At 40.8% G+C, this 18647-nt stretch overlaps 1 protein-coding gene across 1 annotated transcript in view; it reads right to left on the reverse strand.

The window, feature by feature from the left end:
• The window catches only part of LRP1B (LDL receptor related protein 1B), a 1294122-nt gene that overhangs the window by 1118938 nt on the left and 156537 nt on the right, over positions 1–18647 (reverse strand). Inside the window, 2 exon segments of the mRNA XM_044303104.1 lie at positions 1660–1774; positions 12495–12513. Of these exon segments, the coding sequence (XP_044159039.1) occupies positions 1660–1774; positions 12495–12513 (134 nt within the window).

Raw genomic sequence — 18647 nt, forward strand, 5'->3', positions numbered from 1 at the left:
AGGCCGGAGCAGCTCTGCTGCTGCCTGTACCAAGGCTTAAAAGCTATGTACACCTTTGAAGGCAATTATTTGTTATGACTGCATTTTACTCATTTTTGGCTAAAAATCATGTTTTCAATTGGCCTTTATTAAAAATATTGAGCTGTTCTGTCACAAAGGGTCAACTGTTTTTCTAACTATGTGACTGGTACTTTCATTTTCACTTTGCGCCGGTCATCTAATAACCCTTCTCTCTAAACTACTAAGAGGTCATAAACACTTAGTAAAGGTCACCTTCTTATCAGTAAGATAAGGATAAAGCTTTAATGAGTGTTTATTATGTGAGAGAGCAGAGGTAAGGAGTCCATCTGCTCCCCAGATGACGGAAAAGACAAATAAATCCACAGGCAACTAGTAGAGCATCTTAGCTCTATACACAAAAAAGGATTCCATATTGTTAATAAAGACCAATTGTAAAATAGAATTTTTGGCTCAATGCAGTACAATGCAATATATTTTTTTTAAATTACCCGCAAAGGTGTACATAATCTGGGACTGTCCCTAGAAAGGGAGGATAGGTGATAAGCAAGTTTGAGGTTTGTTCTTCTTGGTGGTGTGTAAAGCAACATATCTTATATACAGTGGTTTCTGTAAATTTCTTTAAAGGGGTTGTCCCACAAAAAATATATTTTACAGTTTTCAAACCAGCTCCGTTGATGAATACTTGTAATCGCATGTAATTCAATTTTTTATAGCTTTTATAGCAAAAAGAGCACACTAATTCGAAAGGACACACCCTAAACTGACAGCTTGAAATAAATCCAGCAGACCATTTGGGGCAATTAATGGAAAGATCTCTGAATCCATGTGAGGTACAGGGCTGGTTCTAGCATTGTTAGAAAGTGGTTGTAATATAATACATGATGTCTGATTTTCATGTTTTCATTATTCATGGGAAAATTCCTTTAAGGACTTACATTTCTCACAATGCCAATTCAATACCTTATGGTTGTATGCCATCAGAACCACCATCAGGCTGCAATTAACAACACAACCACTGGGTGACGTTTACAGACACATGTGGGATAGACATCTCCTGACAGAGTATCACAAAATCATGCTTTTATTTTGTTTTGTTTTTCAAAGATAGCCATCTTGTGCCAATTATCTTGGGATTTACTGAGCAATAAGGAAAGGTGAGAACCGCATATTTGCATATGTAGATGTACATGGATAAATCACCACAAAGGTGCATAATTAATCAGGTTTATGACTATTTTAGTTTTTAAGGCAGAAGGATCGGAGACCATTAAAAAAACTGTTGAGTATATAGTAAAAAAATGTATCTATTAAAAATAGGGAATACATAAACAATAGAACATTATAAAACCTTTTTAGGGGAAAGACAAGGGAAGTCTTCGGCTTAAAGGGCCTATATCCAAGTAGATGGAGATCTTTTTTTTTTTTTTTTTATTAACAGCGCCACTTGTTTATGACTGTGTTAAATATCACATGGTCCACAACAATGGCACTGTTTCCAGATACAAATAAGATTCCCCCATATTAATACATTATTTAGTTAAGACTGGTTAAAAAAAAATGTAAATTCAGCTATGCAACTTTTTGTATATTCACAAAAAAAATCAAATAAAACATTTATTTTCTCCAATTCACACTCACCCCGACAGTGTACCCCTTCATCGTATCCATCACTGCAGTCGAATACTCCATTGCAGAGCTTTGAGAAATGGATGCATGTTTTCGATCCAATGCAAAGTATGTGATTCGGGGGGCACTTATGTACTGTACCTGAAAATATAAAAGATATGGATGTAATTATAGATACACGGGTATAAGAAAGATATAGTGGGCTTAAAGGGGTTGTCTAGGATGTACACCTGTTCATGGTTTGTTTCTGGTATTGCAGCTAAACTCCAAAATGGGGCTGAGCTGCAGTTCCCCATACAACCTGTGGACAGGTGTGGCACTGTTTTTTGAAAACGCAACCATGTTTTCCTAATGCTGGACAACCCCAAGAGCTAAAGCTGTTACATGACCATATTCTATCAATGTGCCTAAGCAGTGGTACACTATAATCATTACACACTGACTATGCCCTTTGACCCACTATTCTTTGCAGTAACCATTTTTATGTGTTTGCTGGTCTCTCATTTTTGTAAACCTGCTCTTTTATGAACATACATTTACAAGGCTGGGCTCTATGGCTACAGAAAAGATCAGTACTGAACAGGTGATACTTGTAATCCTGATCCCCCACTTGGTTCCTCACACTATGGGAAAGCTGCTAAAACTCACTTCCCTCTGTCCACACATATTATACAACCCAAGTCTTTAAGAAAGAAGTAAAGCGCAGACAGAAGACAGTATGAGTCTAGGATCAGACCACGAAGAAACTGTGGACAAGGTCTAGCTTCAAGCCTAGACCAGTAAACTCCCAAAATTCAAAATGCAAATGGACTGATCCCCTGAGTGGGACCAAAGGGAATAAAACTTAACATTTAATCATAGGTTCTTTAGAATAAGTGCCACAAAAAAGGACAATCACAAAACACATAAATAAACAAGCCCAGGTGGGCCAAAAACAAGAGCACGGAAAAGAAAACCAGTGTAGAAGAGGAACGTTCTCACCCAAGATGACTTGATGGATGGATGGGTCTTTGATCCTGACCCTGCTTACTACCCAGCAATCTATTGTATGATCATCTTCTATGCATGGTTTCCAGTGATCACCATCTTAAAGAATTGGAAGATTCCCATGATGTTTTCTTGCCCTGGCACCATCTGAAAAGACCCATCCATCCATCAAGTCATCTTGGATGAGAACGTTCCTCTTCTACACTGGTTTTCTTTTCCGTGCTCTTGTTTTTGGCCCACCCGGGCTTGTCTATTTATGTGTTTTGTGATTGTCCTTTTTTTGTGCCACTTATTTTAAAGCATCTATGATTAAATGTTAAATTGTATTCCCTTTGGTCCCACTCAGGGGATCAGTCCATTAGGATCAGACCACACAACAGGTTTGTTTGTAGTCTGTAACAGGGAGACAAAGAGCTGTAGACACAAAACGGTAAGATTTATTTATATTTTCCAAAACAGTGCATAAAGTTGCTACCTATTCCATGTTAGATGTGTTGGAGCCATGCCATTGTTTGGTTGCAAAGGTGGAATTTTAGTCTTAAAGGTTTGAAAAATTTTTAATTTTACAAGCAAAAAAAAATGCTATTTTTCCTTGGTGTCAAATTTACATAAATGCATAATCTGTTCCTTACCAATAACTGTCTAAATAGCAAAATAAATATTTGTAGAGATGTTGATGTAAATCAGGTCCCATAGACAGGAAGAGTCAAGGTTAACTTGTAATTTGTGCATAACTATGTAGAAATGACTAATTAAAGGGGGTTAGTTTGATGCGTTCATGTCTCCCATGATAGCCATTCTGCTGGGTTTCCAGCTCTTCTCGAAATTGCTGATTTAGCCGCTCAGTGCTGAGTAAGAGACTTCTGTGTCTAACGTCTTCAAGAACTCCAGATCCCAAACATGTTTCATTAAGTCAACAAGGGAAAAACAATTATCATAAGGAAAGCAAACAATTACATGACATTGTCAAGTGTATTTACCGATGCAGCAGAAGTAACATTGTCATTTAACTGTTCCTATTGTGGGTATGGCCATACGGTCAGGTTTTTTTTAGTGTAGTTTTAAAAGTCAAAATCAGAAGTGGATCATAAAAGGGGAGAAAGTATAAAGGATGGATACAACTTCTCCTCTATTTTTAATTCACTTCTGATTTTGGCTTCCAAAACGGCACCAAAAAACGATGTGGCTGCTCCCTGTGAATTGAGATTTTCAGCAGGTGTACCCGCAGTCTTCTGAAACTCTATTCCTCATCACTAGAGATGAGAGAATCTATTTGCAGATTTGGAGATTCAGATGTTTTAGGCACAAAATTGAACCCGAATTGGACAAATCTTGTAAAATGGCGCACAACGCATAAGCAATCTATAGTGCTCTGTCACCACCAGGCAGGAGGTGATTGCAGTCAGTTGCGGCCAAGCAATAACCGCAGTTTGTGGCGGCAACAATAAAATAGATACAGTTACACCTGACGCTGTATCAGACCGAGGGGACGGGCGAGGGAAAATGAAAAAATCCATAAAAAATGAACAAAACAAGATAGGAGCTTTTCGTAAAAAAAATCTGTGTTTTAGAGGTCTAGAGGGGGTTAGGGTACTTTTACACTAGCGTTTTTCTTTTCCGGCATAGACTTCCGTCACAGGGGCTCTATACCGGAAAAGAACTGATCAGGCATATCCCCATGCATTCTGAATAGAGAGTAATCCATTCAGTTTGCATCAGGATGTCTTCAGTTCAGTTGCTTTGACTGATCAGGACAGAGATAAAACCATAGCATGCTACGGTTTTATCTCCAGCCCAAAAAACTGAAGACATGCCTGAATGCCGTCTCCGTCCTTCCGGCCTGTGCATGTGCAGACCGGTAAAAATGTGAAAAAAGATACAAGACGGATCCGTCTGTCCGCATGACAAGCGGAGAGACGGATCTGTCCTTGCAATGCTTTCAGTCAGCGGCAGATCGCCGGATCACACTGCCGCAAGTGTGAAAGTAGCCTTATATACCAATTTCTAGGGAAATTTGAGCAACCTTGGTTTGGAATAAATAGATTCAGTCTCAAACCAAACCTTTTGAAAAATTTGGCAAATACAAAACAAACCGAATCTTGGAAGATTTGCTCATCTCTACTCATCACAAGATGTACGAAACCTAGCTCTGCTACATCTTTATACAGTATACTGCACAAATGTCCAGTTTTTAATGGAAAAATGACAACCAGTCCAAGATGATTGTTATTGTGTTAGTCATGTTTCAAGGCCAAATGCCACACAGTAACTACCATAGTATGTTCTCTGTCCTACCATACTTAGCGTATATTACTGGGGAATGTTACAGGGAAGTAGAAATTGCACATTATGGATCCATGTTTTACCAGTCTAAAATACAATGCCCATAATCTGCTATTGCCTCATATTGTGCCTATTTGTAAGGAGGCTCCAAAGCATGCCATATTATGGAGGGATTCTCCCTTGTAAAGTATTATATAATAGCAGATAAAGTGCCTACCGGTCTGTAATATGGACCCATCTGGACTTTATGTGAAGTACAGGGTCCATGTACAAGTGCATGAGCCCAGTGTCTTGTGAAGACCAGGGTTACCCATAAAATATTTTCTCTAAAATGATAGCTTCTGAAGCCAATATCTTATCTCTGCATGATATCTGCTGGTTGCTGTCTGGGCTGTTGCATGCCAGGTGACAGCAAAAGATCTCCATCTTCTGGTGTGATCCACCACCATTGAGAGATCCCTCTGTTTTACTACAAATAGCTACTATTGTCTTTTTATCTTCAGAATAGCTTTTCCCACTCATAGCTGCTTAGGTCAAGATTGTGACTCACTATACCAGAACAGATGAGGATCCCCTGTATCACTTGGACAGATTTGACTTGGAGCTACTCCTAATGACATTATCTAAGTGGTCCTCCAGATCCTCACACTTTAACACCTGTACATGGATCTGGACTCCTCTGAAGGGGTACCACTAGAAAGCTACCTCTTGGGGTTGTCTCTGATCAAGTGACTGCTGATCCATGAGGTTCAAGACCCAAGCATCAAGGGATCAGGTAAAATGATTGTCAGAGAGAGGCCATGATCAGAGAAGGCAGAGTCTGTACAAACAGTCCAAGGTCTGGAAAAGAAGCATGACTGGCATTAATCAGGCCTCTACCTAAGTGGAAAAAGCATTGTTAATTTGTTTGCCAGGACCCCAAGGCAGGGAGGGATACTGGCAGTACTGGAACGGTGCCCACCAGGAGGAAAGACCGCTGCCTTAACATACCTCTTTCTACAGATTTAAACTCTGCCCCCTTCTATTTGGAACTGCCTTCACTAGGTGAGGTAAGCATAAACCTCACCTATCGAATGCCTCGTTTCATAGGGCAGTCCTATAAAAATTGGTAGTCATCAATAGTATGTTCCTGCAATAGGACACTAGAATTAGGATTGGCGAAGGTGGTGATGTTGGTGGTGGTGGTGGTGGGTGGGGTTCCTGTAAACTGATTGTCCACACTTAAATACCATTTTGCTTCTTTTAAGGTCAACGACTCTGTACTGATTCATGAGCGCCATTTTCCTAGCACAGAGCTCCATATCCCTCACATAGTCCTAGATTGTAAAGCTAATGTGCTGGCTACATTACAACCTAGATGGTGCTTAGGAGCTTACATACAATACTGTCCACACACCTCCCGACCACCAGCTGCTTCAACTCCCGCCGATCCTCCACATGAATCACATCCAACGAACATCAACAGATGTTTGTATTGTAAAACTTATTTTCTTTATCAAATATTTCCATATACAATAGTAAATGAGACATTCTATTCATACCAGCCCATTAGATGTTGCATAAAATCCTTTAGTCCATTTATAGCAGCATCAGCACATACATAGCTACCTGGCTCACCGCAGAGATGGACAAGGTGTGGTGCACATCGCCTCCAACATTTCAGGAGCAAGACCTCTTTCTCAAGCTAGCATGCCAAGAACTATTAACCCCTTACATGGGGCTATACTCATGGTGGAATACACGTGATCCCGTAGCTGATACAATTAACATATAAAACATATATAGGTAGTATAGATCAAAGATAATTTCCCAATAAAATTTATTACCATTTTATTCCAACATTTTTCTATATTTTAAATTTTTCCTGCCTAATCCTAACAAGCTTTGGTGCGTCAAAATGTTTCACGCTGCCAGCGATCCTACATCGAGCGAGCCAAAACTGCAAACCTCACCAAAAATGTTATCTGCCAGGTAAAATCATATAGTGACACATCTCCTTTTTTCTAATCTCTTTTTATTTTCTGATTGTAGATTTTTATTTATTTATTTTTCTAAACATGATTATGGGGGCGGCCATCTTGCCTGAGCTGTTCTTAACAGCATATACACAGCACTAAAGAAATTGCTTTATGGCAGCACCGTGGTCCATAGACACAATGGTCAGGAGGGGACCTTATTGACTTCTATGGGACAGTTTTCTAGGCGTCTTCTGTGACCTGTGCAGAGGTCATTGTACAAGGAAGGAATAGATAAGATTTGATAATTACCTATTGTAAATGGAGGGTCCTGTCTTATCTATACAAAGATCAATCAATGAAAGATCAATACTTCATCTGTACCTTGGATCGTGTCTTGCACCTACTGACTATCCATCCAGAGACGTGGCAGATGCCATACTGCTGCTTATTCTTGTGCAATTATCTATACACAGAAGTGATATCATAGGCCAGATTAGAATGACAGATAAGCAGATAACTGCAGTAAAGCGGACCCAATTATTAGACATGGTGGCCAGTTCGAAAACTGCTGGATTTTTGCTTTTAGCTTAAATATAAAAAAGGGACATCTAAAATTAAAAACATGATTAAAAATTATTTAAAATTATGTCAAACATAAAAAAGTGATTTAAGCAGCAGGTTATTTTCTGATGACACATTCCAGTTAAGACCGACAAGGTATTTGCTATTCAATGTAACAATCTCTCTCTGTAATAGCCTGACAAGTATCTGATGGCTCTTCTTAGGCTACTTTCACACTAGCGTTCGTCGGTCCGCTCGTGAGCTCCGTTTGAAGGGGCTCACGAGCGGACCCGAACGCAGCCGTCCAGCCCTGATGCAGTCTGAATGGAGCGGATCCGCTCAGACTGCATCAGTCTGGCGGCGTTCAGCCTCCGCTCCGCTCGCCTCCGCACGGACAGGCGGACAGCTGAACGCTGCTTGCAGCGTTCGGGTGTCCGCCTGGCCGTGCGGAGGCGTGCGGATCCGTCCAGACTTACAATGTAAGTCAATGGGGACGGATCCGTTTGAAGATGCCACAATATGGCTCAATCTTCAGGCGGATCCGTCCCCCATTGACTTTACATTGAAAGTCTGGACGGATCCGTCCGAGGCTATTTTCACACTTAGCTGTTATATGCTAAAATAATGCAGACGGATCCGATCTGAACGGAGCCTCCGTCTGCATTATTATGATCGGATCCGTTCAGAACGGATCCGATCGAACGCTAGTGTGAAAGTAGCCTAATACGCACCATCATACGTATGTCATAAACTCTCTCTCCAAAATGCTTTGCCACAGCCATCTTTCCATATTTAGCTTTATAACTTTCCTTCTGTTCTGTAGCGGACTTTCCTTTATTTGTCAATGTCTGTATTACTGACCTTATTGCAGAACGATGTTCATTAATCCTTATAAGCACCGGTCGCGAGGTCTGGCCAACATAAATAACCCGCAAGGGCACTTAATCATAGAGATGACATTAGAACTAAAAAAAAGGTAAAAAAAAAAATCTTCGAATCGTTATTTTGTCCACACACACGTCCGCAACTGTTTTGTGGTCCGCAAATTGCGGATCTGCAAAAAATGGACACTGGCCACATGCTGTCCCCATCTTTTGAGGCCCCATTGAAAATGAATGGGTCCGCACCCGCTCCGCAAAATTGCGGAACGGATCTGGACCCATTTTGCAGATGTGTCAATGGACCCTTATACTGGAATGGCAGATGTGGTCACCTCTAATAATGCCATTGCGATTCTGACAATTCAAGCAGGGGAATGTACACACATCTGTTTTGCCATTGTTTGGGTTGCACATCTGCCAAAGCTTAGGAGCTTACTATACTGCAATCATATGCTGTAAGCTCCCCCTAGTGGTGACTATTGAAAGACATCTTTTTCGTTTTTGTCTATGTAGGACAATTGGAGCTCTATGTTAGAAAAACGAAACTCGAATAACTATCAAGAAGATAGATGAAGAGCTTATTCAGCTTACAATTTTGGTGATGCCCTAAAAATACACATTTAGGACATCACCATTTGATGTTAATGTTTTTGAACCAGGTGATCTATCTTTATTCAGTGAGGATATATTTGTTGTCCCAGCTTAACATTTTGGAAAAAAAAAATGATAAGATAATCAAAAATGGACATTCAACCCCAAGAAGAAGCATGATAATATTGACTGCGGACGCTAATGTGTACGAGGCATAAATGAACACTTAAATACAAGTAGTGGAAAAAAAAACATTAGAAACTGCTGAACAGATTTAAAGTTTATTTAGCAAATTAAATGCTCAGCGAAGCTCCTTTTTTGGATGCAAATGAATGCTTTGTTTCGTGGCTGTGAGTGAAGTGTAAATTATACTCTGTCAGGTCAGTATCTATAATTAAACACAGCAATACCTACTTTATTAGTGCACATGAAAAGAGAATGCGACGCTCGCCACCTTTTTCATTTTACGAGTCCCCACCGCCAAGCCCAACACAAGTGAAACTGCTCTGTCTCTATGGCCCTTGCCTTCTACAGTAGCGTCCATTACCTATATTACCTATAGCCTCACTGCACCATGAGCAGATGATGTTGATTAATGACTGTAATTAAGAAAAAATAGCACAGTATTTAAGATGGAAGGACTAATCTATACAACTACCGCTAGCATCTTCCATTTTTATATCTTAAGAGGAGATTAAATTATTTCTGCTGGCTTTAACGAATAATATTTAAATAAATTAGGCCATCAGCTCACATTTATGAGCTTAATAATGCAAAGAGTTCCAAAATGTCAATTAACCCTTTTCTTATCTGGCAGACCTTCAACATATTGTGACGTAAGACACTTTGGAGGGGATTGGACAAGGAATTTGTTGAGCTAAGAATATTAGTTAAAATCAATGGGAAAGAGATTATGGGTGGAATATTTCGGTGTTCATTGTGGATAATGGTTGTGAGAAACCAGAAAAAAGTGGTTTCAGCAGGGTCCGTGATCCTGATAAGAGCTAAAAAATGGTGATGGACACTTTAATAGGATTGATCTGTTCTAAAATTCTCCTTAAAACCTTTGGTGCCAACTTAGACTTGCCATTTCTGTCATCAGAGCATTGATTAGACACTACTAGATAAATATTTGGTAATATACCATATCATCTGGAGACTTAACATGGAAGAAGAATATGTTTAACATAAGAATATTCACTACAGCCCTCTCAGGACCTTTCACACAGTGATGCCATCAGTTCATTTTATCTAATGTGACAATCAAGGATGACTCACTCTAACGTTGGCTGAGAGAGGGGAAGAGGGAAAGGAGGAGGTCAATGGACAATGGACCAGGAGCACATGTATCCACCCTTCAAGAGGACCTATCATCAAGAGATGTTGTTTAATTGATACCGGTCATGGAAAAATCCCCACAAAAGGGTTTCTTTAGGGAGCACACCAATTAGGATAGTTGCTTACTCTCACTTTTGCAGTTGGTGCATGAACTCTTTCTGAAAGTTCCCACGATACCCAGGGCCATTGATGTCGCATTCCCACCCCGCACTATCGGCAGGCTTCTTTTTTTTGGTATAATTCTTTGTTATATTTAGAAAATTATTTTTTGTGTGGTCATCAGTTGAATCCAGATGGTTTCTCTTGGTGATAGTTCTTCTTGAATTTTCCATGCATTTCATTATGGGCTGCACTTTCTTAAAATATAAACTCTGCATACTATTGCGACAACTCACATCAAATCCATTAGGTGTCTACATATAGACACCTATAGCATAAATGTTTTCTGACAGAGTATTGCAAAATCAAGTGTTTTTTTTAAAGTTGATCATCCTGGGCTACTCTGTCTCGAGACGACACAGAAAGAAGAGGCACCCTAATGCATGCATCAAATTGTAACTGTTATATTATGAACTTCCTTAGAACTTACAAGGCCAATATGGGCGATCTTAATAGAACCGATTGTACAGATGATTCCACTCCAGAACATAACGCAAACTAAACACCCGATGTAATGCATTCAATCCTTACAAGTAAACATTTCTGTAATAAAGCAAGTTAGTACGCTTCATGCCAACACAATATTTTGTCAGAACATTTTCTCTATTTGAACAGCAGTTAGTATGCAAATGAAATCATTATTTATTCATATGTTTTTTTCCTTTCACAGTCAGAAACCCATATGATCTCCTACTGTAATTCACTGCAACCTTGATTTCACTACACACTATTGCTATTTTTGGGGTGATGCACATTGTGTTTTCCCTAAATACAGAAGATATTGGAGAAATGGATCTATGTTTTATCATTCATAATCCTTATGGGCATTCATAATCCTATAAATTGACTTCAATAATGATGTTGGCTACAAGGGAACGTTCCTAGGCCCATACATTTATGTTCTATTCCAAGGCTAAGCCAGTTCTGAGTTTACAGCAGGGATTTACATATGAAAAGATGAATAAAAAGTTCTGCTAATGGTTCAATGACCTCTATGGGAAGTGAACGATTGAACTGATTTCTATAAGACGTGAAGAGCTGAGAACATGTTTTTTATAGTACGTAGAGAGGGGTGAGAAGAGGTGAGATGTGTCCATCACTTATTGTCAATGGGGGTATTTTGTTTGCTAACTGCCTCCTGCCATTTTAATAGAGATGTTCCCTTTCATTGTTATGCTATCATAATGTTGAAATTTCTGCTGCCGCTGCCCCCGGACACAGGCAAGGGGAAACGTGCATCAGGGTAGGCGTCATCTTGGATTGTGGGATGCAGTACGGGAACTATATTAAATTTTTGTAGAACCACTTGCAGGTTATTGTATTAGGCTAGTGACTTTCTCTGCACTTCATGATTAGCCTTTTATCTGCATAGTCAAATCTCTTGTTAAATATGTGCATAGAGCTAAATTTGCCAGTCCTGTCTGTGTCCCTCTTCCTCCAATGATGTCACATTTTTTGCAAACCCTCTTTTTAACTGTTTTTATCATATGAACTAATTAAGCATATGAATAGGGTTGAGCAAACCCAAACTGCAAAGTTCGGGTTCGTACCGAACTTTGAGAGTTCGGGTACCCGGACCCGAACCCAGACTTTTTCCCCGAAGTTCTGGTTCGTTATTCGGGTGATTTTATTATTTTTCATTATAACATGGTTATAATGGAAAATAATAGCATTCTTAAGACAGAATGCTAAATACAATGGCCATTGAGGGGTTAAAAATAATAAAAAAAACTCATCTCGTCCACTTGATCCTCTTCTTTCTTCAGGACCTGCAAAGCACCTGCAATGATGTTACCGCGCTCACCACGCAGGTACTGCAGAAATAAGAAATAGGAGGATACCAGCTGCGTGATCAAGAAGATGAGGTGAGTTTTTTAAAATTATTTTTAACCCCTCAATGGCCATTTTATTTAGCATTCTGTCTTAAGAATGCTATTATTTCCGTTATAACCATGTTATAACGGAAAATAATAAAGTGAAGTTCAGGTCCCCATTGTCTTTAATGGGGTCCGGGTTCGGGGTCAAGTTCGGGTAAAGTTCGGGTCCTGAACCTGAACTTTGACCTGAAGCTCGGCCGAACCCTGCAAACCCGAACTTCCACTGGTTCGCTCACCCCTAAATATGAACTATTCTAATTGTGTGTGGCCTAGTCATTTTTGTAGGTTTGTCTAAAAAAAAGTGGTTTCTAAACCACAAATAGGGTAACAGGTAGAGAAGAGATGAACCAATTTCTTAACATTTGATTCATAAAAATCAGCCAGCGCACTCCATTTGGGTTCAAATAAATTTGACTTGAATCAAAAGTCTTAAAAAAGTATCTTGCTCTCTTCTTGATCACACAAAATTTGGGTTTTGGAGAATCAGAACTTTTAGAATTAATTTTCAAATGTTAGAATTGATTCTCTCATCTCTAGTTACAGGTTTGGTGATAAATGTCTGATCGCAGGAGGCCTCACCACTGGGACCCCTACAATCAATAGAATTAAGGTCCTAAACCCCTGGTTCCTCTTCAGTGCACCACCGCAGTGAGGAATAGCTTGAATGGAGTAAAGGTTGATCATGCATGCTGGCACACCATTCATATTTGGCTCTCATAGACTTTGAATGATCTGTATTATGAATTCTCGACATTTTCTCTGTTATGAAGTAAGGAAAAATGGGGTATTTGGGACCCTCATTCTAGTTTTCATACGGGTCCCAGCTGTAGGGTCCTTAGTGATCATACAGTACATTTATCATCTATCCAGCAGTTAGATGATATATGCCCAAATAGTATAGTGTGCTATATTCAATAAGCCCCTGAGGAGTCGGTGCCCTGATGAGATGTGTCACAGTGTGCTCCCTCGGGCTGTTGCTTCCTGGGGACTGGTGCAGTGGAAAAATGATTTTAAAGACTCAGGCCAGAAGTAAAGGAATAAAAGTCTCTCTTCACTCCTGCTGATAACTCCTTCTTGAACTTCTGGCGAACAGCTGTAGGCTGATACTTGTAAACAGTGATGGCCAGTTCGCTATGTTCACCCGCGAACATATGTGGGCTGCCATCTTTTTTCACAAGTCCAGTGAGGCACAGGTAAGCCCTTACCTGTGCCTGTGCCGTGAGCCGGTCTGAAAACAAATGCGGTCACCGGGAGCAGGCCCGATGAAGGCACCCGGTGGCTGTTCTCGGAACTGCCTGCTCCCGCTGACCGCACTTGTTTTCAGACCGGCTCGTGCACAGGCACAGGTAAGGGCTCACCTGTGCCTCGCCGGACTTGTGAAAAAATATGGCAGCCCGCATATGTTTGCGGGCGAACAATGCAAACTGGCCATCACTGCTTGTGAATATAGGTGTCCATTGTGTAATGCAGGCTTTGAGTTGGTCTGGCCTGGACGTTATCTAGGTGGTAGATGTCTGAAACATAGCCCCTTACTTGCAGAAGGGTCTGTAAAGCTGGAGTTTGCTGGGCACTCTGCTCTCTATAACATGTTATGGCTTCTAGGAAAGTTGTATCTTGGGGTTTTGCAGTCTCTCTGGAGTAATGGTCTCACAGAAGAATTGTATCAATACTAGTTCCTAAGACCCTTGGAGTAGGAGCGACTGGACAGGCTTCCTTCCTAATCATTGTCCTAGCTAAAGCGTACCCTCTTGACAGGAAACAAGACCAGCCTACTCCTACTAAGAGGGGAGGAACAGGGTGGTTGACTCTGTTGATGCCAACTATACCTTTGGAGAAACGTGATAGCAAGGAACTATACCTTGTCATGCTGGTCTACAGAGCACAATACATAACGACCAGTTGCAGATGCCGCCAGGTATGGGGTACTGCACTATAGAGACCAAACTCACAGCTTGAGTGACCAGATACATTTCAAACCCCCCAAAAAAGGACTCGTACTTGTATAGCATGTTTATGAGTCAAAAAAATAATGCAAAGAATACACAGATTAAAAAGCAGTTGCATCCATTAAAATAAAGAAAAAGGTAAGAGCAAAGATACCAGTGAATTTGCATGACCTGAGATAAACGAGGGCAGTAAAGCCAGGATGCAGGCTGAATCGTGAGCAGCTGAATGATAATAGCATCTGAAAACAATGACCTTCTGTATTCAGCAATTATGTGGAGAGACTACCTAGAGACTCACAATTCTTTCATTATAGCTTGTGTATTCAGTCTTCATTAATATTTTTGCAAAAAATAATTTTCCAAATGTATTATGAGAACAGAATGACAGAGAATGCCGAAGCCTCTGTATTTACTCCAGAACCTGTTCCGCTCAGCATCTATTATTTATACTTAATACATTAGAGATAGCTAAATGATGGACCACTTCCTATCTGTTTCTTATAGCACCGCCATATTCCACAATACCATACAGAGGTTGCCTTATTCACGTCACTCTCTGCCCCCAATTGGGATCGCAATCTAAATTACATAGGATGGCAGTCTGACTACCTGTATATTTTTGGTGTATGGAAAAAATTACAAAACTCATGAAGATGCCGCTCATGGTTAGATTCGCTGCCAGGACCCCAGCTCTGCAAAACGCTATGCTCACCACTGAGCCACCGTGCTGTCTGGCTTCATTTCACTGATGGTATATAATGCTACAATACAACTAATCAATTAGATTCTATTATATGACAAAGCTGCTTTAAGGGCGCAGTCATTTACTAATAACTATACCCATCAGCATTGTGTCAGCAGCTTGCCAATTTTGCAAAGTTAGATGGCGCAACGTAATCAGGTACAGATTTGACCATCCTTACCTTTCTTCTTGGCTAAACATATGTTCACCATGAGATGAGCAGCTTATCAAAGCAATGTGAGATATTGCGTCACAAGATGCCTATGTGCAGCCACCCAGTGGTTATGATGTAAATTGCAGCCTGTCCACGGTTTTAATTAGCATGTTGCGATACTGTATTGAATTGGTTTTATATGAAAATCTATAGTCTTTAGCCAAATAAGAGCTAAGATAAAGGTGGACACATCTTTAAATTGAAAATCATGAAATCACCTGATGACCTGTGAGGTTACAGAGGATTATAATAAGGCATTACAAAGATGATTGAAAGTACAATGTTTTACCATGCATCTTGCAGTATGTAGTATCTCAGGCATGGGCATAACTATAGCCATAGCAGCCACTGCACTTGGTATGGGCCCAGAGAATAGTCGGGGCGATTAAATGATATGGAAACTTTTAGCTGTAATGTGGGTTCCTGATATATGGTGCTGTTATACATAACTTTCTGTACTGTTGCTTATGCTGCTGCATTCATTTTATTACACTAAGGGCTCATGCACACGAACATATTTTCTTTCTGTGTCCATTCCGTTTTAGGACGTATACGGAACCATTCATTTCAATGGGTCCGCCCAAAAAAAAAAACGAAGTTAAGCATCGTTCACATGAACGTGTGCTGCCCGTTGCCGTATTGCGGACCGTATTTGTGGATCCGCAATACACGGGCACTGTTCCATGGCCATTCCGCATCATGGATGCGGACCCATTCATTTTAATGGGTCCACAAATCCGAAGATGAGGAACAGTGCGGAACGGAACACTACGGAAGCACTACAGAGTGCTTTCTGGGGTTCCGTTCCGTGCTTCCGCACCACAAAAAGATAGAAATTGCTCCATCTTTTTGCGGAACCGAAGGATCGCGGACCTATTCAAGTGAAAGGCTCTGCGATCCCCATGTGCCTGCCCAATGGACGGTGCCCGTGCATTGCAGACCGCAATTTGGGGTCCACGGCACAGGCTTCACACGTTTGTCCTATTATTGTCCGCATTATGGACAAGGAGAGTACTGTTCTATTAGGGTCCAGCTGTTCTGTTCCGCAAAATACGGAATGCACACGGACATCATCCGAATTTTTTGCGGATCCGCTTTTTGCGGACTGCAAAATACATATGGTTGTGTGCATGAGGCCTAAGTGATAGGTGATGGGGGCTCTATCTTATTTTGCTATGGGGCATTATGAATTAAAGTTAAACTCCTGACCAGGCACCAGAAAGAAGAGTTTAAGGTTCCGTTCACACAGTGTTCCAGCCCCGATGGAAAGCTCCATTGTATGCACTATATAGGCATACACTGGTATACTTCACCAATATGGTACCAGTGGAAAAAAATATATAGTATACTGCCATAAATATGGCCCTCTGTATAGGAAAGCACAGTCTGATGCACTTTCCTATACAGTTAGGGTACATTCACACAACCGTATAAATGGATCTACATCCATTCCGCAATTTTGCGTACAGGTGGGGGCCCGTTCATTTCAATGGGGCCACAAAAGATGCGGACGAAATCCGTTGTTCCATTCCGTGGCCCCACAAAAAATATAGCGCATGTCCTATTTTTGTCCGCAAGACATAGACAAGAATAGGCATACTCTATATAGTGCCGGCCATGTGCGAACGCACATGGCTGGTATCCGTGTTTTGTGCATCTGCAATTTGTGGGCCACAAAAAGCCTAAAGTTCTGTGAATGTAGCCTTAAGGTATTCCTGAGAATTCTACCCTGATGGAAGTTAGAAGAACACTCTTTTGGCCTTTAGTGGGTTACTAGAGCTCTGGATATATTTTGACTTTATGTTGGGACCATTACAAAATGTACAAAATAATTATACAATAGGGCTCTGACACAATGTGCACAAAGCCATAGATTGGTATTCAGACCAGTGGTATATTTTCTGTATATATCCATATTAATCAGTTGCAATAACAGGTCTGTGAAGCCTTTACATGCCCGGGGCTACGGGCAAGCTACACTGACCAGCAGGTGTCTTCCGCTCCCCAACAGATGCAGATAAACCATAGGTGTAACTACCATGGTAGCAGACATAGCAGCTGCTATGGGGCCCAATGATTTAGGGGGCCCGTTTCCCCTCACACATGGTATGTACTGCTAGTGATATATATGGACAATGGAAGCTTGCATAACATTTTGCATTGTTTCTGTGCTGTGAAATCACTATTGTATTTCTGTACATCTCCGTGGATATTATGGTACTATTTTGATCTCACTGTGAACCTTATTGCTGTCCTGTGTGACATCATTGTGCTTGTTATGCCTGTGCTGTAACTTCACTGTGCACATTATCCTACTATTGTGACTAGGGATGAGCGAAGTGAGCTTTGGAACCTAGATCTGAAGTTGCTTAGCTCAAAACTTCTGTTTAATGATGTACGGGATCCTTCTTCGTGAAGATTTAAAATGTGCAGACTCCAACATAAATCTGAGTATGTTATAAGGTAAATTCCCAAATGAAGGGTCACTGGTTCGAATCTCAAAGCAGCCATGAAGAAGATTTCCCAAGAAAAGAGAAACAGCATCATCCAGCTCGTCGATAGCGGTATCTCGGCCAAAACAATTGCCAAACTGTATCATGTTGGTGGCAGGACTGTTGAAAGAAGTCCGTCCATCCATTCCAAAGCCAAGAGGTGGGCGTCCAGGCAAAATATCGGAGCCAACAAGTTGGCTCATCACAAGGTCTATCAGTTCTGGCATCACACAGCAGTGGAGGGGGCTTGCATGCTTCATAATATTAAGATCACAAAAGTCCATACAAGCACCGTGCAAAGCGCATTACAGAAGTCTGGAATGGAGGCCCGAAAAAAGACGAAGAAGCCTTGACTTCAATATCATCATAAGAAGCATTGGCTTGAGTTTGCAAAAAGATATGAATAATAGACAGTAGAAGATTGGAAACGGGTGATCTGGAATGATAAGACAAAAAGTCAATAGACTGGGCTCTGATGGGTGCAAATGGGTCTGGAAGAAAGAATGGAAAAGGGGTCTAATGGAGTGAGAGATTGAAGGAATTGTCAAGTTCGGTGGAGGAAACCTGATTATATGGGGATGTTTCACAGCCAAAGACATTGGATAGTTGACCAGAATCGATGGTTGTTTCAATGCTGGGCTATATGTGAGTATCCTACAAGATAAGTTACTTCATACACTCGAGTACTATGGGTATAAAGGACAACATAGTGCTCCAGTGTACGTGAAAAAATGGTCCAATGACAATGAGGTGCTGGATTTTCCCCCCCACAGTCCTCAGCCCACAACCCATTCGTACACTTGTAGGTAGAGTTGAAGAAAAAGCTGTATTCGTACCCAAGTGAGTCAACCAGTATGCACCAACATTGGGAATGTGTAGAGGAGACCTGGGAACAGATTTCTGTCGAGACATGCTTGAATCTGATCGAGAGCATGCCCAGAAGGATTCAGGCAGTGTGGAAAGCTAAAAGT

This window comes from Bufo gargarizans, chromosome 8 (genome assembly GCF_014858855.1).
Source record: "Bufo gargarizans isolate SCDJY-AF-19 chromosome 8, ASM1485885v1, whole genome shotgun sequence".
Taxonomy (NCBI): domain Eukaryota; kingdom Metazoa; phylum Chordata; class Amphibia; order Anura; family Bufonidae; genus Bufo; species Bufo gargarizans.